The 18,554-nt window shown below is 42.9% G+C and overlaps 1 protein-coding gene across 1 annotated transcript in view; it reads right to left on the minus strand.

Moving 5' to 3' along the window:
- Positions 1–908: 908 nt before the first annotated feature.
- Positions 909–18,554, minus strand: part of LOC129114061 (cAMP-specific 3',5'-cyclic phosphodiesterase 4B-like) — a 48,969-nt gene continuing 31,323 nt past the window's right edge. Inside the window, 11 exon segments of the mRNA XM_054626571.1 lie at positions 909–3,204; positions 3,207–3,387; positions 3,477–3,659; positions 3,761–3,883; positions 4,008–4,162; positions 4,386–4,485; positions 4,825–4,989; positions 5,408–5,506; positions 5,601–5,848; positions 7,274–7,367; positions 14,865–14,977. Of these exon segments, the coding sequence (XP_054482546.1) occupies positions 3,020–3,204; positions 3,207–3,387; positions 3,477–3,659; positions 3,761–3,883; positions 4,008–4,162; positions 4,386–4,485; positions 4,825–4,989; positions 5,408–5,506; positions 5,601–5,848; positions 7,274–7,367; positions 14,865–14,977 (1,646 nt within the window). The 3' untranslated portion in view covers positions 909–3,019.

The raw sequence follows: 18,554 nt of genomic DNA on the forward strand, positions 1-18,554 counted from the left end.
ATTGAAAAACAAAACCCACGGTTTGACCCTCCTAGCTCGTTCGCCAACCTAAACTGTTTGCTATTTTGCATAATGAGCGTACCAATCTTGGTGTTTCTTTGACACCAACACATAGAGTTTTATCAAACACGTCAGTTTTGTCATGAAGGGCAGCTTTTATCAGCTTAGAATTTTAAAGCCAAATTAAAGCCTTTTTTTTTTTTATCTCATGAGGACCTGGAAGCAGTTATCCATGCTTTTATCACATCTAAACTTCCTTACTGTATATCTCTGTGTATGGGGTTGACCCATTCTCAATTCCAAATGGTTCAAAATGCAGCTGCTGGACTTTTAACTAGAAAAAACACTTCACTCCTGTCTTGGCTCACCAACATTGGCTACCAATGAAATACAGATTTTGTTTCCAAATTTTACTTTTTTTTTTTTTTAAAGCATGTATTGTGGGATTAAACCATTTTTCAACCTACTAATTTATGACCAACTAAATTATTTTTCACAACACATCCTCGCTAATGCCTCCCACATGAAGTCCTGCTCCACGATTGACAATTTGAAATCAAATTCAAAAACCCACCTTTTTCTTTTTTTGCTTGTAGTTCAGACTAAAGCAGCCCCATGGCTTTTGTCAAGGGCCCTTGTTACTTATTTCTGATGTGGTCTCTTGCTGCTTTTTAATATGTTGTTGGTTTTATTCTATTTCGCGTAACCTAAAAAATAAGTATTATTGCCTTTTTTATGTATTGAATCATGTATAGCCGACTTTACTTTAGCCGAGGGAAACACTAACTGGTTGTTGTTTAGTCTTGATATACAGATAAAAATTCCAACCTATATATAGATATATAGTACTAATTCTTATATTTGTTTGCTTGTGATACAATAATACAAAGACCATAAAAATTCTGTAATACATGCCCATTTTAATAATCTGATAGAAAACATTTGTTGAGCACAACATACAACATTTTACCATATATTGTGAGGAAAAACACTGAAAAAATATATTTGAAACAATGCAATATATTTCAGCAAATATTCCTAGAGCTGTACAATGACCCGTCACCGTACACAATATACTGCAGTAAATATCCAGCCTTCATAATCCGCCAGGAACAAAAGACAGAAAAAAAAGCCAGACTTCTTCTGCACCACACATGAGGTGTGGCTGGTTCGCACTAAACACACATTTCTGGCTTAAATTTCTAAAACAAACATCTCAAATTATCAAACTTGAGCTGCATAACTTCATGTTACGGTCGTATAGCAAAACAGCTTGCTAAATAGCATAAAACAGAACCACCAGACAAGTTCAGTCAAACTGTGATTTGACACGTGGTAGTGCATATAAATAATAACAAATATACAGGGAATATTAACAATCAATATTATCATATACAAGGAGAAATATAATAAATACACTGTTAAAAACAGCTGAAGGGTCGGCACAACACAGCTGGGTGCAACAAGATTGTGCAATTCTGTGAACACACACACACGCACACACGCACACACACACACACACACACACACACACACACACACACACACACACACACACACACGCACACGCACACACGCACACACGCACACACAGGAGGTTTCATGTGTCATGACACAATATTGGCACCCTCCACCCTTTATAATGAAGGTTGCACCTTATATTGTGGTACCTTTAAGGTAGTGTTGGACAGATCAGCAACCAGCTGCAAACTGTCGACATATTCAAAGTGCTGGAATAAAAACTACAAAATAAATTATTCTATCACTAATAGGTGTCTTTTTAAATGTGCACAGTCTTACAGTCATTCAGAGCTCAAAGACTATTCATAAGAATGCTGTTAACAACAATAGGTGTGCGTGAGCTGATGAAACGGGGATTACGACGTGGAAACAGATTTCCATACAAGGATAGTTCTGCACAATACTAGGGGAGGAGATTTCTAACCTTTATGTGGGATTTGGTGAAATTCACTAAATATTTGGCTTTCATTTGCCTGAACTCTTCATCCAGCTACATGACAATGACAGGGATCAATTTTACTTCTAGTCAGAAGTTTGATTCGTTCACTACTGACTGAAGCTGAAATCATCAAAGTGCTTCCTTAACAGGATCTTTGGAGTTTGTTTTGTTTTTTCTTATGATGTTTTTAGACTCAAAAATACAAAATGTTTTTTCCATTTTCAAAGAATTTGATCCAAAAGTTATTAAATTGCTTCTGAAATGAATTATTGGATAAAAACAAACAAAAAGTTGAATAAATCTAATCATTTTGGTGTGACATGTTACTTTAATGTAAATTATTGATGCTTTCAACGGTCTCTTTGTCCTATGCCACAAAGTGCAAATTGTGCTGGGAAGTCGTCTGATTTTAGAAATACATCCACTGAACAAGCTTATACTATTGCCAGAACATTAGGAAGACTGTGTTAGAGAAATGTGTCCTTATTGTAGAAAAGTTGACACATTTTACAGCTACATCAATAAATTATAAAAACACTTACAAAAAGACAAGGTTGTAAAAAAAAAAAATAATAATAAAAAAAAAAAAAAGGCACACAACTTTGTGCTAGAAAAAAAACCTACTTGGGTACAAATAAGTTGCTGACCAGTAGTTTTTGGTCGGACACTTTACCAGGTGGCATCCCATCCCGACACAACACAAATAATCAAAAATGAACATAAAAAACATCCTGAAGTGCAAGTTTGGAATTTTTACCAGTCCCAGTACACAGACTCAAGTCGTCTACCGTCTTGGTCTGTGAGATTCAGCACTGCCTCTGCAGTCTGACAGAAGTCCCTTCTTTAAAGAACACACCTCTTCCAGTTCCCTTCTAGGGGGCTCAAAAACAAACTGCCACAGGGTTTCCAAGCCTCGTTTGCACGGGTGCCCCACATTCAGTAAGGCCCTCTTTGCCAGGCAGCTCCAAAGAGCGATATTGCAGGATTGCTCTACTGCAATTAAATGGATTCAGCCAAAACAGCAGAACTTGCTGCACTCTAAGAACACTTTGAGTTCAGCTATGTTTCCGCAGGTGAAACGTCACGCGTTGTCATTTCAACCCCGTCCTGATCAGAGGCATGTTGTTGGAGTATCACACTGTCAGTCGTCTCCATCAATGCGCTCTGCCCGTCTCCTCCCTGTCCATCCTGGTCATCCAGCGTCAGCTCAAACTGAAATTTACTCGCCACAGGTCCCCCTCTAGTTCCCCAAGTGAGCCGCCCTCCCCGTCACTGGTGTAGAACGGAGGGGAGGGACTCTGGGGGATCATACTCTGGTACCAGTTCCTGTTGTCCTCCAGTGTGTCCAGGATGTCCTGGGCGTCTGGGTGGACCAGGTCGGCCCACGTCTCCCACAGAGGGTGGACAATATAATCGATGAAGCCAACCTAGAAAAAGATAACAAGGGATGATGTCAGTAAAATAAAAAGATTACAACAAAATTATATTTTTGGAGCTAAATGTGTGTGTTCTCTACCTGTGTTCTCTCCACCGAAGCTGTGTGTTTGTCACACATCGGACTGATCTCCATTCCCCTTTCTCTCTCTCTGTCTCCCTGGTGGAAGAACTCATCCATGATCCTGTCTGTCCACTGTCGGTACAGATCCAGAGGCTTGGTCGGGTTGCTCAGGTCCGCACAGTGGACCATGTTACGCAAAACCTGCACAGCAAAAAGAAAAAGAAAAAGAAATCAACATTGTACATCTCTTTCTTGTGTGCCAAACTGTCTGCATCATGTGGGTGTACTAGCACGCCTCTTACCTGCATCCTGTCTGTGTAGTTGTCCAACAGCAGAACTCCAGAGCTGGTGACTTTCTTGGTTTCCACCATTGTCTTCAGATTAGCCAGCAGGCTCATGTGTTTAGACATGTCAGTTGCCAGCACCTGGAGGAGAAAAAGACACAGAATGATGTCAGAAACACTTTACGAGGGAAGCAATAAAGCAGTCAAGGCATCACCCTGAAAGCTAAAACTGGCATCAGACAGATGTGCAGAAGTTTTTCCTCACCATGTCGATGACCATCCTCCGGAGTGACTGCCTCTGCTTCTTGGTGAGGTTTTGGAAGATGTCGCAGTTGTCCCCCTGCAGCAGTTTGAAACCCACAGCCAGGTGGTGGTTCTCCAGCACTGACTCATCGTTGTACATCAGAGCCAGCTCAGAGTCTAAAGGCAGAGGAGGGAGGGGGAAGTGAGAGGAAGAAAGAAATTAAATTTGAGGTCTAGCTTTTTTAACTCAGGTCATGTAACTATGGTAACCCTGCACTGTCCCTTAAAACCCACATTTTGGCCTTTGGAGCCAGATCCCATTAAACCATGCAAATATTTCTGCATGTTTTTTAAATCAGCATTGTGACTTTTTTGACATGTGCCAGTAAAGAGGACTTACTGGTGTTGATGAGGAACTGGTTGGACACTCCTGGGTGGTCCACGTCGTGAATGGCTGCAGCGAAAATGGCTGCCAAGATCTCCAGATCTGTGAAGACCGCCTGTGTTAGAAGAGACGGAAGAAGACAAAGCAATGAGTTTCACAGTCAACAAACTGGCAAGGTAAGGTATCAGACAATTAATTGAAGCCGATCCTTCCTTGTGTCATCTCTTCCGGCATTCAGTTTCTGGGGCATTCCAGTATTGATGACGGTAATGCCAGTCAAGTCATTAGAGCATACAAAGAGCCTGAGAAACACTCTAATAGTGTCACATGTCAATCATATAAGAATGTAATTACAGGTCGATTTGGCAACAAAAAAAAAGCAAAGATATGCAAAATGCAGACATTTCCAACTTTACTTTGTAAGTGCAAGGTCTCTATCAGAGAAAGGACTTACATCCAGTGCGGGAGTTGACAGGAGGATGTGTGTGGACTGGGCTACGTCAGCAGCGTGCAGGCTGTTGTGGTAAGCCACGTCGGAGTGATAGTGGTCCTCCAAGGTCACCATGAACGTCACAAAGGTGTCTGTTGGGATCTTGAACGTCCTCATCAGGTCTCGCTCCTGCATGCGACAGAGGAAGAAAATGAGGTTAGATTCCTCACTGAAGATGTTTCAGTTTGTAAATTGTATTTTTAAGCATCTCCGAGATTTGATGGTTTTGCCAGCAGACTAGTGGTCTGACCTTAAAATCGATTCTTAAACCATATTTCAAACACTACCGAAGAGGCTTAATATGCAAACAGTTTGCCCTCCTGCCACGATGATTCACAGCTAGAAATCAATTTCAATTGCTAATGTCCCTCTAGCAGATGTCCCTGTAGTGATACTGACAGCTGAACGTAACAGAGAACATACTGTGCAATCTTATGTGGGCCGTGCCTCATGCTTTCTATAGCAACATGTGTTTATGAACGCTTTCAGGCTTTCTGATTGGATGATGAGGTGGAAGCTGAGGAGGATGAGGAGGCATGTCACTGACCTGAAATATGGAGTACATGATGCATGTGAGCGGTCGGTTGTGGGAGTGCTCGGTCACTTTGAAGATATTCAGGCCCCATTTGTTTATGTCCTCCAGGTCCTGGTAGAGAATAGACAAAACACTTTGTTTTAGCCAAATCACACAACTTTCATGTTATAAATTTGTTTTGTTCCACAACCCGTTAATCGCTTACCTTTGACAGCAGTTCCTCCTGGTCTGTCTTGACCCCGAAACGATTGCTGGTGTTTCCAGAGATGCTCGGCGTGTGGCTGACCTTCCTCACCCCAGTGATCTGAGTCATCATCCCACCCTGCTGCTGCTGCTGCTGTTGCTGCTGCTGTTGATGCTGCTGTTGATGCTGCTGCTGTTGTTGGCCCTGTCTCCTCTTCCTTTCCCTCGACTTAGGAACTGGACACGGGAGCTCCAACTCATTCTGCTTGTCTGCAGAAGATAGAAATAAAACACAAAATTAGAACAAATAAGATTAAAAAGGTGCTTTTCAGTTACTCCAAAGATAAAAACAGAAGAAGCTAGGTGATGTTGTATAAGCCTCCTGGCTTGTACTGAGTAAAGAAAGTTAACACGGGGAGATAGGTGACCTCTCACACCTACGTGACAACACATTAAAGCTGCACTGACAGTTGTTTAATTAGCAAGCAATCCTTCAGTGGCAGTTAACTTTCCTAAAAAGAAATTCCTCCTGACAGTGAAAAAGCAAAAGTAAAATAATTTCGAGAAGGATCAAGAAGTGCTGCTTAGATGATATCTGACAATGCTCCAGTGGCCTGTGCTTTCGGAGAAACAGAGCCCTGATGTAATAACAATACACAGAATCATGGATGCTGGCTCATATTAAGCCAAAATGTTTATGTCATGCTGTGTTTTTGTTAGTATGCAGGTGTTTGGTTCATGTGATTCTGTCTCTCTGCTGGCTGAAAGAGATTCTCATGCAGCTGACAGTGTGTGTGAGTGCAAGACTCCCTCGGTCTGAATATGTGCACCACATACACCGCAGAGAGAGAAAAATGTCACTGCTGCATCCTCCACAAAGCACAGTAAGAAAACAATCCGACTACACCTGACAGGTGTTAGCTGCAATACAGACGACAACAAAACCACTAAGCTTCAAAGATGAGTTTCTCTCTGCGCTCTTGTGTTTGTCTCTTCTCCCCAAGCAGCGCTATCATGCAGAGATCTCGTTCACTGCACCACTTCTATTGTTAGGAGGGGTACAGTTTCTTCACAATGCATCCTGCCTCTCTTCCCTTTTTAGGTTTCGCTGTTCTGAGGCGAGAAGATGGAGATATGTTCACAACCAAGGGGAGAACATTAGTCTGCACACAGCCCAGATAAGCTGGCTGGTCCTGGTGTTTACTGCTGGTAAGTTGGATGGGAAGGTGAAAAAACCTGAGGGGCAGACTGGCTGGCCGTGAGTCATGAAACGCCGCCGGGCTTTTAAGAGACAAGGAAACACAAGGCTGTCCTCCTGATGAATAATGCAGTGTCTATCTGGACATGATGGCACCTTGTGCACATCAGCAATCTCCCTCTTTCTCGCTCATTGCCCCTGATCTCTCCAAGGGGAAGTCTTCCCTGAGTAAAACCCCCCCCTCCCTCTCCACATCTCTCTGCAGTCAGATCGAGGGGACTCTCTGTGCTCCCCCCTCCAGACCAGATCAGACTGGTTTGAGAGCAGTGGAGCAGACTAAGAGTTTCTCCGCTACTTGGCACATGCTTTGGGTAACCTCACAACCTCTGGCGCATACGGACTGTATGTGTCGTTCCTGAAGGATGACCGCTCGTTTAAATTTTACGTTGCACCAGTACAATTAATATTTGTGTGAGAATATGTGCTGCAGTGCTCACCTAGGAAGGTGTTGGAGATGTACTCTGAAACTTGGTTGCCTGAGCGACTCATCTCAGACAGCTGGCTTAGCTCCCGGTTCAGCATCCTCTTGAACTGGAGATGGAAAAAAAAAAAAAAGATACAGAAGGTTAAATATCTTTACAAGAAAGTACACAACAGTTCATTTATTTTTCTGCCATTTCCAGAGCAGAGGAATAAAGCATTTCCTGTTATTTTCCACTGTCCCATGAGAACATGGCCTCTGTTTTTTAATGCGCCATATAAGGTCATTGTTTATGTCTTCTTGCTCCTGGTTTGAATTAGCCACTAAGACACTTGACTGCCGAGCATTTCAACAAACAAAACACAGTGTATAACATACAAAATACAGTCTCATAATGTTAATGCTGAGTATTTCCAGGGAAACAAAATGTGCCACCACTGAGCTGGAGCGGGATGACAGAATCGGTCTAATCTGATCAAACACATCCGAGTGTGCGATCAAAACACAACAAAATCAATGTGGGAATACTTCGATATTTCACCAGCTACATTGAAAACCAATGAATACATTGTATGTGCATGCACACACATGCACACCCACACACACACACAGATGTCCCATCTATGCCAACTCTCCTCCGAGACACACCTTGATGTATCCCCAGGACACAGAGAACAGGTAGTTGGCCTCAGGCATGGTGCTGAGCTGTGCTGAGCCCCTGGCGCTCCCCAGCAGAAGCCCTGTATGCTCCTCTCTGAGTGGACCCCCAAGGCTGAGCTCAGCCCTACAACCTGAAGCACAAAGCGCCACCAAAACCCCGACTTCCACCGGTCAACTCCCCAAAAAATATCCAAGCTGAAGGGTCTAGAGAGGGGCTGTGGCGGACCCCCGAATCCCCGTCCAAATGAGTCTCCTCATAGCGTCGCACACTGTTTTCCAGGATCGCAAAGCCGTTGGCGATAGTGATGGAATCCCCCTGGTTGCAGTCAATATTTCCTTTGCTTTTCTTCAGTCCTCACTGCCCGTCTCTCTTAACCTCCTTCTGCCACCGTCCAAAAGTCATCCGGTGACATGCAGGGGGGGAAATCCAGCCTTTCCCAAGCCCAGATTTAGCAAGGCAGGGAGGAAGGGCAGGCTTTTAGACAGAGGGAGAAAGGAAAGGAGGGACGGAGAACGGCGGGGAGGAGGGGGGTGTGCTCGAGCTGGAGAGTCCCCTGTGGCAGACTGATGGATTCTCTCTCTCTCTCTTTGCCTCCCACCCTCGCTAAACACTGAGCCATGCACAGCACTGCAGATAATCGGAGTTGGGAGAATCCCCCCACATCTCTCTCTCTATCTCTAGCTATTTCTCTCTTTCTCCCTCACTCCTGAGCTCTCTGCAAACCCCCTCCCACCGTCTCTTTCACCCCCTCCCAACAAACTCGGTTTCCCCCTCTACCCGATTGGCTCTCCTTGCTCAGTAATGCAGAACAGATCCAACGCATACTGCGCAATGTGAGGCTTCAAAGCATCAGCGTGTTTATCACATGGCTGAGGAGACTCCGGGTATTATTTTATTATTTATTTTTGTACATTGCAGGAGTAGATCCATGAACTGCTATAAACATTCCAGTCCATATTCATTCCAGTACATCTTAAAGACCTGTACTTGTTCTCCATTTCAGCTATTGTCTACACTGTTTGAAGTGATGGGAGACAAACAGATGAGAGTTTTCAGTCTGCCGCCCACCAGAGTACCACCAATCGCACGTCAACCTGAACGCCATGGCAACAGAGTCACGTGGCTGCCTTCCATCGTTCTCACGGTGGTCCCCACTCTAAACTCATTGCATCACATTACACACATCCATGTACAACCACACAATGCACAATATGTAGCAAAGAGGCACTGGATTGACAGAACTAGGCTAGACATTGTAAAAACACACAATCAATGTCACAGCTTCTGTTAAAGAAGGCAGATTCATGAGAAAGAGAAGCAGTAATGCAAAATAACAGCCTAATCTTTATAATAAATGCAATATATATAATAATTTTGCTTGAAATGTGATTGTAATTTCATTTAATGTCTTTAAAAAAAAAAGAAAAAAACTGAGATTATGCCTTTTGCCAGTTTTTTTTTTTATTTCTTACAATGGGGTCCTTTCTCTTCTGTTCTCAACAGCTGACTTCTAGCTCTCTTGCAGACTGCTAACAGCTACTTGACTGTGAAACTTGAATACCACTTTCAAAGCACTGGCCGCTTTTAAAACCCCAGTCCATAAAAAAAAAAAAAAATCAAAGAGCTCTTAAGGAGGAAAAATGTGAGCTTGGAATCAGAAGACTTTATTCCATTCAAAGGGAGCATGTTGTTGGTTCTTTGAAGCAGTGGAGAAGCATTAATTTGTGTGACCTCTAGGAAATAAATAAGGCACAGAGACACATTTCAGTCAACGGGGGTCATGAAGTTCAGCTCAGACGCACGCACAGCATACGCTCATGGCATGATGACCAGTCTATGAGTGTGTTCAGGACAAAAGATTACTCAATGCATAGCGTTAACTCATACATCCTTTTGCGTTAGCAAAGAGTGCTCACACTGATAAAAAAAACCCTGCTCTTAGGTAACCTCGAGAAGTGTCATTAACTCAAAAAAACTTGTGGTTAGTTCCAAGAAAATGAGCAGATGCCTCAAAGATTTGAATATTCAAAAAAGGGACACACTGGAGTCATTGTCTCACAAAATGGCAATGCAAATCATATGTTTGGTTGTAAATTGAAACACCTACACTAATATACATTAACACAATGTGTCAAAAAGGTTATTATACACCAAATATGCCACCACACTTCTGTTTAGTCTCACTGGCCTGAATCCAAACAAGCAAGCCAAAGCAAGACAAGAGAATCTCAATGCAATGAGTAAAATAAAGCAAACTCAATTTAACATTTAATCATGTTCTCCAAAGAAATGACATCAGATCTAACCAATATAAATACTAATTTTATGAATTAATTAATATACACTCCCCATATGGCAGACCACACTCTCATTATCACAGATTAATGCAAGCGGCTCAAAAACTAACTCACCTTTTTCCAACTTGTAAGCATCCCAAAGTTTTGCATCTGTTTTTCAGAACATAGTCCCATTGTCACTTAACAAAAAACAAACAACCCGAAAGAAATCCTGTTAAGTTTCACGAGAAATAACTCTGTTCGTCTCAGACTCTGCCTGCTTCCTCCTCGATTTCCTTTTCTGAAGTGGAGTCAGGCAGGAAACGTATAGCGATAAAGCTGACTTGACTGAGTGGCCTACACAGTCAAACAAGAGGCCGATGGCTCCTCCCTCCCACACAGGCCTGAGCATGTGTCCCCACCTACTTCCCCTAAACTTGATAGAGTAATTTAGTCCCGTTTACTGGCAGACAGCCTACTTCCGAATGTTGCCTCAGGCACCAAACAACTAACATACCTGAGTTCATGACTGAAAAGTCAAAGAAAACAAGTTTAGCCCACAATTAGCCAAGCGGCAGAAAGTCAAATAGACTGGTTTCTAAGCTCAGTCCTTTCAGCACACTTTGACCTTGACTGAAACAGAACAAAGACAGAGGGGATTGCAGCTTGAGTGCATATTGCAATACCTCTGCTGTGCAATCTGACAAAGTCCAGAGTGATTCAATGATGCCTCTGTCTTGTGTGGATCTTTACAGTGTCAACACAGGGTGGATTATACCTAGCAAGTTTTCACAGTTTGGTAACATTAGAAAGACACATTTCCTAGAAGGTGTTGATCAAAACTACACTAGAATACTGTTAAAGCAGGTTTTTATATTGACCTTCCTAAGTTTAGCTTGTTTTCCACGATATCAGCAAATTTCAGGGTAAAACTTTTCAATTACAATTAGGCACCAAAATCACTACTGCAGCTTGTCTGATCTGCTCACCACCCTTTCAGTCAAATGGAATCACAACACTGTAATTTAATGTCCATTACCCCTGCTGCAGCTACAGACCCACCACTACATCTGTTTCAATAATTTTGTCATTTTTTCCCCCTCTGAAGACGGCGGTGCTTCAAAAGTTGAAGTGACCACACGTGAGTTAAAGTTTCCTACTCGCTCACGCTCAGCTCGGGGGCTCGCTCGCACGCAAACCCGCAAAGCGCTAAGCTCCTCTAACTGGATTCAGATGGCAGTGTTTGTCCAAGGCCGTCACCAGCGCGAGCATGGAAGTGTGGCGAGGCTAATGATAGTGAGGGGCAGGGGAGCAGCTCCCCGCTCTGAGGTCACGGCGACCAGGCTGGCGGTCAGCAGGGTGTGTGGTCCCCGTAGCCCCGGATACACCTGTGCCCTTGGACACAGAAAGTGGAGACACCCTGGGTTTGATCGTGGGCTCAATTACATCCTCACTGGTTCCGAAAAGAAACGGGCTCTTTGTCAAACATCACGTCATTTAAATGCTGGAAAGCAGGAAAAGCCTGCAGATGCTGCATTAGTGGTGCAATAATGAAACCGTATTTGAAATCAATTCTGCAAGTGGACTAAAATGATTTTGTTCAAACCCTGTACAATTGCACAACAATCAAGAACACTGAATCTTAACTGGAACATCATAAACTGTTGACCCCTTTCAGAAACACCATTGGTCAACAATGCTTAGTGGTGGTGCTGGGTCATACTGGGAGGACTCTGACTCAGGGGGAACAATGTGCCCGGCCTGCCTGACCGGCTGGCTGTGCTAGTGTGCGTCTGCAGGGCCTTGCGCTCATTGTCTCTACAGTCCCAGTGACGCGGTTGTCTGTAAAGACTCAACCTGGCTGCATGGGCATAAGCGCATCTATTGTCGTCGGGTAACCAGGGAGCAGAGGAGACAGGGCAGCGGGGGGGGGGAGACGGGAAATAACGAGACAGGAAACTGGTGTCACGGTCACAGTCAGCCGTTATGGTCTAACAACACCCCCTTCCCCATCCCAATACGCCCTCAGACCACAGTGTAGAATACAGACGGAAATGGACAACACCACCCTGGGTGTTTATAATCTGACGCCGCCATACAGTCTCCACTGCCTGCGTGGGGGTTGAGTAATGTTGTGCACTGTATAGTAATTTTGTTGAGCTCTGCACAAATGAATTACGCACAAAAAAACGATCATCAAAGCAAAGGGAAGTAATTAGTTCCAACTAGCCCCTTGTATCGTCTCAAAACACCACAATGGGTTTATTTAGATTCACTTTAACCAAACCAGACTTTTTTTTTTTTTTAAGATTCAAAACAATACGTTTTCATGCCAACTGATGGGAATGGATGCTTTATATTTTTAGCCACACAGGCAGGGATGCCAATGTCTATTTGTGTAGTGTTTTGCACAGATATTCATGGTGCGCAGAGGATGTTCCAATTCATCTGGGAATTCTTCCATCATCATAATTAGGTTGAAATTTCAGTTCTGTAGTGAAATATCTTAACAAATATATGGATTGCCATGAAATCTGGTATAGACATTCACGTCCCCTGAGGACAAATGTGATCCTGTAGATTTCCATATAGCACCACAATAAGGTAACATTTTCAATTTGTCCAAATCTGTGGTAAATAATTAAATATCTGCAAAGCTAATGAAATTTCCATGAGACTCCGCTATACTCATTTGCTAATTAGCAAATGCTAGCACGCAAACACACTAAACTAAGTTGGTGAACATGGTTAAGGCAAAAACTGCTTAACATGAGCATGCTAATATTGTCATTGTTAGCCTGTTAGTGGGCTAACGTTAGCATTCAGCCCGAAGCACTGCTCCACTTATTTACTTTTTTTGCTTTTAAGGGGAATCTTACAAATAAAAAAGGCAATATTAAATTCAAGCCAGATACATTTCATTATATTAATGAGCAGAAAATAGGTATGTATTTATATATTTAGCAGTTGATGTAGTGCAGTTGGTTCAAGTTTAACCAATTGTCAACAAGTGTCACACCGAAAGCATTTAGCTTGCTAATGTTTGTGTTAGCATTTCTAGTTTCCTGACATGTTTTTATGTGAAATCAATATGCTACATTTACTGTTTTGACTCACCAAACTGTAAAAGTGTCTGCGGTTAATTTATATGTCTTATATTGTTACATGTAATACTGTACACATTAGCACATTAGTAAGCAAAGCAGAAGTGTTTGCTCGGACACAAACTAAGGTGTTGAAAAAATGGCTGATGTTCTGAGCTACTTCCTTGTACATACACATCATAGATGTAGCCCTCTTCATAGCTAGTGGAAGAATATTCATATACAATATGAACAAATGGTGTGCTCTCAATTGTCTGCTTCAGCAATATAAAGAGCAATGAAGATACCGCACAATGTGCCTGTCAATACTTCTTTTGACTAAGATACAACAATATGGTTGAAAATCAGAGGCGCTTTAAAGCTAGTAAGGACTTTCCTCCACCAGTCCTAATTTTCTCTGTTAATCTCAAACTAGAGTCTGGACAAACAGATGTCTGTCAGTTAAGTGTGACCTTTTATGATGACGTCACTTGAGAAATTGGACCAATGTCCCACACTGTCAACATCCACACCACATTAACATGAATGACAAATGCATCTGTGTGCAGTTTAACTCCTACTGCATCTACATCTGAGGCTCGGCCTGGTAGTAAAACATACCAACATCTCACATAGTTTGAATAAAGGTAAGGACATTGAAGCAGAACAGCGCTTTCCATCGAATCGGGGGATTATGCTATTATAACAGGATGCAAAACAAAACACGTTTTGAAATTTCTTTATTACAGAAGACCCATATAATGGTGAAGCCAGCTCATAGCCGACCACAGAAAGGCTGTTACTTTGCAAGTGCGTCAATGTGGCAAAAAGCTATTTACATTTTGCATGCACTGCACGAATTGATAACCACAAAGAACAATTGTACAGCGGTGTACAAGTCAGTCAGGGCACCATAACAAGCTCTGTGTCGATAGTGTATTACAGAATACATACGGTGATGATAAAAATTCTGTAACATTGAACAGCTGTTAGATCTGTGATTGAACCTGTAAAATGATCGTCGTTCCTCCAAATCCTATTTAATTTTGTTTGGGAGACACAACGCTGTAATATTGAGGTGTGCTGTGTGCCTGTGATCGTTGTCACTTTGGATAAAGCAGGCAGTGACACAGTTAAACATATATTAAGAATTTAAGTTGCACTTTAAGATGTGATGATAAAAAGTAGTCATTAAGAGCATATCAGTGTTTATATCTTAAAACTTTTAATACGAGCAATTTGGAGATTAAAAGCTTCCTATACCAGTTGATAAAATTGTCTGGCCTCTTGGAACTTTGGAGAGGCGCTACCTGACATCGCTCTATACCCGATGCATGATTATGATCAGCTTATTGTCTAAAATATGACACTTAAATCTATCTCGCTTAAAGAGCAGCTCAAATGAAAAAAATCAATAAAAAAAATCACATACTATCCCATGAACAAAAGTCCGATCCGCTAGAGGACATACTTGACTTTTGAATGTCCGTCATTGGACAGACATTGGATGTAAAAACTTCCTATCAACTTCACAAATGCGCTGTTTGCACATATACATGTAATAATATTAAGGCTAAATTGTCCTACCTTGTTAGAGGCCATGTCACTGACGGAGCGGTAGGTCTGGATGGTCTCCAACTGGTCCAGACACCAGTCCAGCTCCTCCATGGTCTCTATAGCCAGCTTCTGGTAGGACTCATCTGCCAACAGACACATGGACACGTAATCAGGCCCAAGAGGATCCATGTCAATAGCGGAGCCCCCCGACACCATGCTAGGAGGTCCGAGGGTCCCAGTGTGGCTTGATCTCATGGAGGACTGGCCCGTAGGACATCCGGGGGACGCAGAGGAAGAGGGGGAGGTGTGTACACACAGCTCCTTCATCTTGTTACGCTCCTCCACCACCTCAGAGAGTTCAGACAAACTGAGGGCTAGAGTTACTGTTTGCAGACTCTCTCTCTCTCTGTAGTCTCTTTCTCTCCATAACCCCTCATTCCCTCGCTCTAGTGCCCTCCTTAAACCCCCTCCCACTCTGTCTGGTTCTCCCCGCCCACCCCCTCTCAGACTTGTCGTTTGCTTATCCCCCCTCTCGGTATCACTCTGACTCTGCCGAACAAGTGGTGTGCAAACTTACTGCTGCCTCCTGCTGTCTGTGACCCCCCCCCCAATTTAAAAACATAAAAATGATTTAAATGATTTGTAAATACAGGTACAAACCCACTGCCTGCATAGGAGCTTTTGGTTAAGAGAATCATTTGGCTTTTCCATACTCCCCTTATGGTGTTTTTGACCTTAACAAGTGAATCTCTAAATACTAAAGCTATGGGGAGAAGAGGAAAAAGAAAAAAGGGGAAGGAGGAGAGTAAAAGAGAAAAACCTACAGAAACTTATTGAATGAACTTTGTCACTGCTGCAAAGAAATATGCTCTAACTCCATCCATTCCTGATGACTTCCTTTCTGAAACATGCAGACCACTTCAAGGGTGTACTCTGCTGAACTGCAGAAGCAGCAGCACACACCACACTACCATAGTCCACAAAATAGCTCTCTCCTCTCTGAACCTCTCTGAGGGAGAAAAAAAAAAAAAAAAAAAAAAAAAAAAATCAAACACCAAACTCTGTGTTTACACAAGCAACACGAGAGGCAAACTTTGACTCCCTGAATTCGGGGGGCGACCAGGCCGGGGTCTCGCTTTGTGCCAAAGAAACCAAAGCACTTCCTCTTTGGCCCTGAACTCACGCAAAACATGGAGCGGAATTACTGAATGGTGGAGTGACTGCTGAGGACAATCATAGCTGTCATCCGAATAAAGCGGTCCATCGTTAGCAGCTACGCCTCACGTGGTTGGTTGAAACTTCAGAAGGAAAAAGGGAGTTCATGAGAAATGCACTGAGATGATAAAAACAAGAGGAAACAAATTAAGGAGGATCATTCGCTGATATACCAGGGAGAATGTTGATTCAACAAATTTCTGCCAGGAGGGAGTAAACGCTGAGCACATCTGGATCTCCCCACCTTCCTTTTTCTGTGGAAAAGACTGATCTCTACTTCATAGGGCTTCACACATGGAAGACATTTACTCCCATATGCTTAGCACAACAGGACAGCCAGCGTGCTGCTCCCCAATTTACGTCAATATAGTGGATCAAAGCACTTCAAAGCACAGTGATGGCGTACAGACTCTGAACCAGCCGCGTTTCACAAAGAACTTCAATGAAAATCTCAGACAAAACATGTGCAGTCTCGGGAACCTCCCACCATAGAAAGATATCAGAACAACATGATGGCAGCGACTCTTGTGAATCTCAAAGGATAGTTTAGTTTTAACTGTTTAGCTTTTAAAAATCATACCATCGGTTCCTCAGATTACAGGAGCACGATTGCTAGCGCCAGCTCTAATTCTTCAGGTCGCACCAATTTTCCTTTACTTGAGCTCCAGGTTGGAGAATTCAAAGAACCCCTGGCTACAATATACCGCCGGACGCCCGGCTTCGCGGTTCAAACTGTTCACTGGAACCACTGGCACCCAAGCCATGTAAAAGTCAGTGACACAGAGCAGAAAGCACAGCATCAAAGCGGCTCATGCACAAGGTGGTGAGCTGTTGAAACGCTGTATACACCAACGTGCGGCCGTCTTGAGCCATAGGGGCAGGAGATGTTGCCAAGGAGGTGCGACCACATCCTGGCCCCGTTCCCTCCAATGAGAGCCTATATAGACATTAGACATTTTAACAAGGAAGTCGTCAATCATCAAAGGCTTGGCTCACGCACACCGGCGGTATGACCGGGACTCAGGTCATTTTGAAACTGGCCGCTGATTCACACACAAACTCCAGAATCTGATGGCAGTAAAAACCCTCAGAGGTAGACTGAAGAACAAAAATGTACTGGTTTTGCTGTCGGGCTTCATGCCACTAGACGAAAGCAAGAAGACTGAAGCAGAACTTCAAATGTTCATCTGTTGCGTTTCCTAAAAACAACAGCTGGATGCTTCTTTAACATGACATCTTATCAAGTTGGAGTTGTAATTAAAACAGTTATGCACACACACGCACACAGAAGGAGCAGATGGGACTGTTGAATCCATCATCGCCTCTGGCTGACAGACATTTCACAATGTCACCAGTCAAAGGTGGCATGACGCACTTTCGGTCTGAAAAAACCTGCTCCCAGACAGAGTACGAGGTACTTTTCCAGCCTGTTTTTTCAGTGGAAGTCTATTTTTTTTTTCTTTCCTCGATGAGTCCTAATGCTTTGGCCATATGCTGGAGGCTGCCGAGAGGACAACAGACCTCAGTGTGCAGACAGACCCCGTCTGCCTCCCCTCTCTCCCCCCTTTCCCTCCAACTCTCTCCCCCTATAGGGCCACAAACCGACCTCTGTGAGAGCCATCAACTGCACCAACGAGCAGGGCTGCGCTCAAACGCCCCCCCCACCTCCATTCCCGCCTGAAACACCTTCCGCTCCCGTCCACCTCACACTGCCCCTCTCTGTGCTCTCAAACTACCCCCCCCCCCCCCAAACCTGCTTCCTTTGCTGTCTGGCTGAAGTTTGGTGTGCAAAGCTGAACTGCCTCATCTATTATACCACCTACTGATAAGCTATAGCCAGCGGTGGAAGATCCTTTGCTTAGATAAAAGTAGTGATCACAAAATTAAAAAGTAATTTATAATAAATGAAAGTCATGCTTTCAAACATTTAAATAAAAGTACAAAAGTATAATCAGAAAAATGTATCTACGTATCAAAATTAAATGCACAAAATGTGCAGAAGGGTGTTAAATTATTAGATTTTTCTATCATAATTTTTATTGAAGCAATAAAAGAATATAATGACATTATAATGTTGTAGCGGATCAGAGACTGTATATGCTGTTGGGTAGTTCAATCCATAATAATATTAAAACAATGTATATTATTTAATGTTTTGTATGTAAAATCTTAACCGGCAAAGTAACTACTAACTGTAGCTGTCAAGTGCATGTAACAATATTATTTAGTAGAGCAGAAATAAAAAACTGAAACACTCAAGAACTTCAAAACTGTTGGTAAGTACTTGAATAACTGCATATAGTTACTTTCCACCAGCTGCAACAGCAAACATTTGTGTGTAAGCAGCTTTACAGGCATGATGATAACGATTTTTCGTGGAGTATTTGTTTTTTTCCACCTTTAACACACTGACTAATATGGCTTCAGCCTTGTTTATGCATGCTAATTTGAATAATGAGGCTAGAGACAACAGAGGGTCAATGAACAGACTTGAGTCATCACCGT

Source organism: Anoplopoma fimbria, chromosome 3 (assembly GCF_027596085.1).
Source record: "Anoplopoma fimbria isolate UVic2021 breed Golden Eagle Sablefish chromosome 3, Afim_UVic_2022, whole genome shotgun sequence".
Classification (NCBI taxonomy): domain Eukaryota; kingdom Metazoa; phylum Chordata; class Actinopteri; order Perciformes; family Anoplopomatidae; genus Anoplopoma; species Anoplopoma fimbria.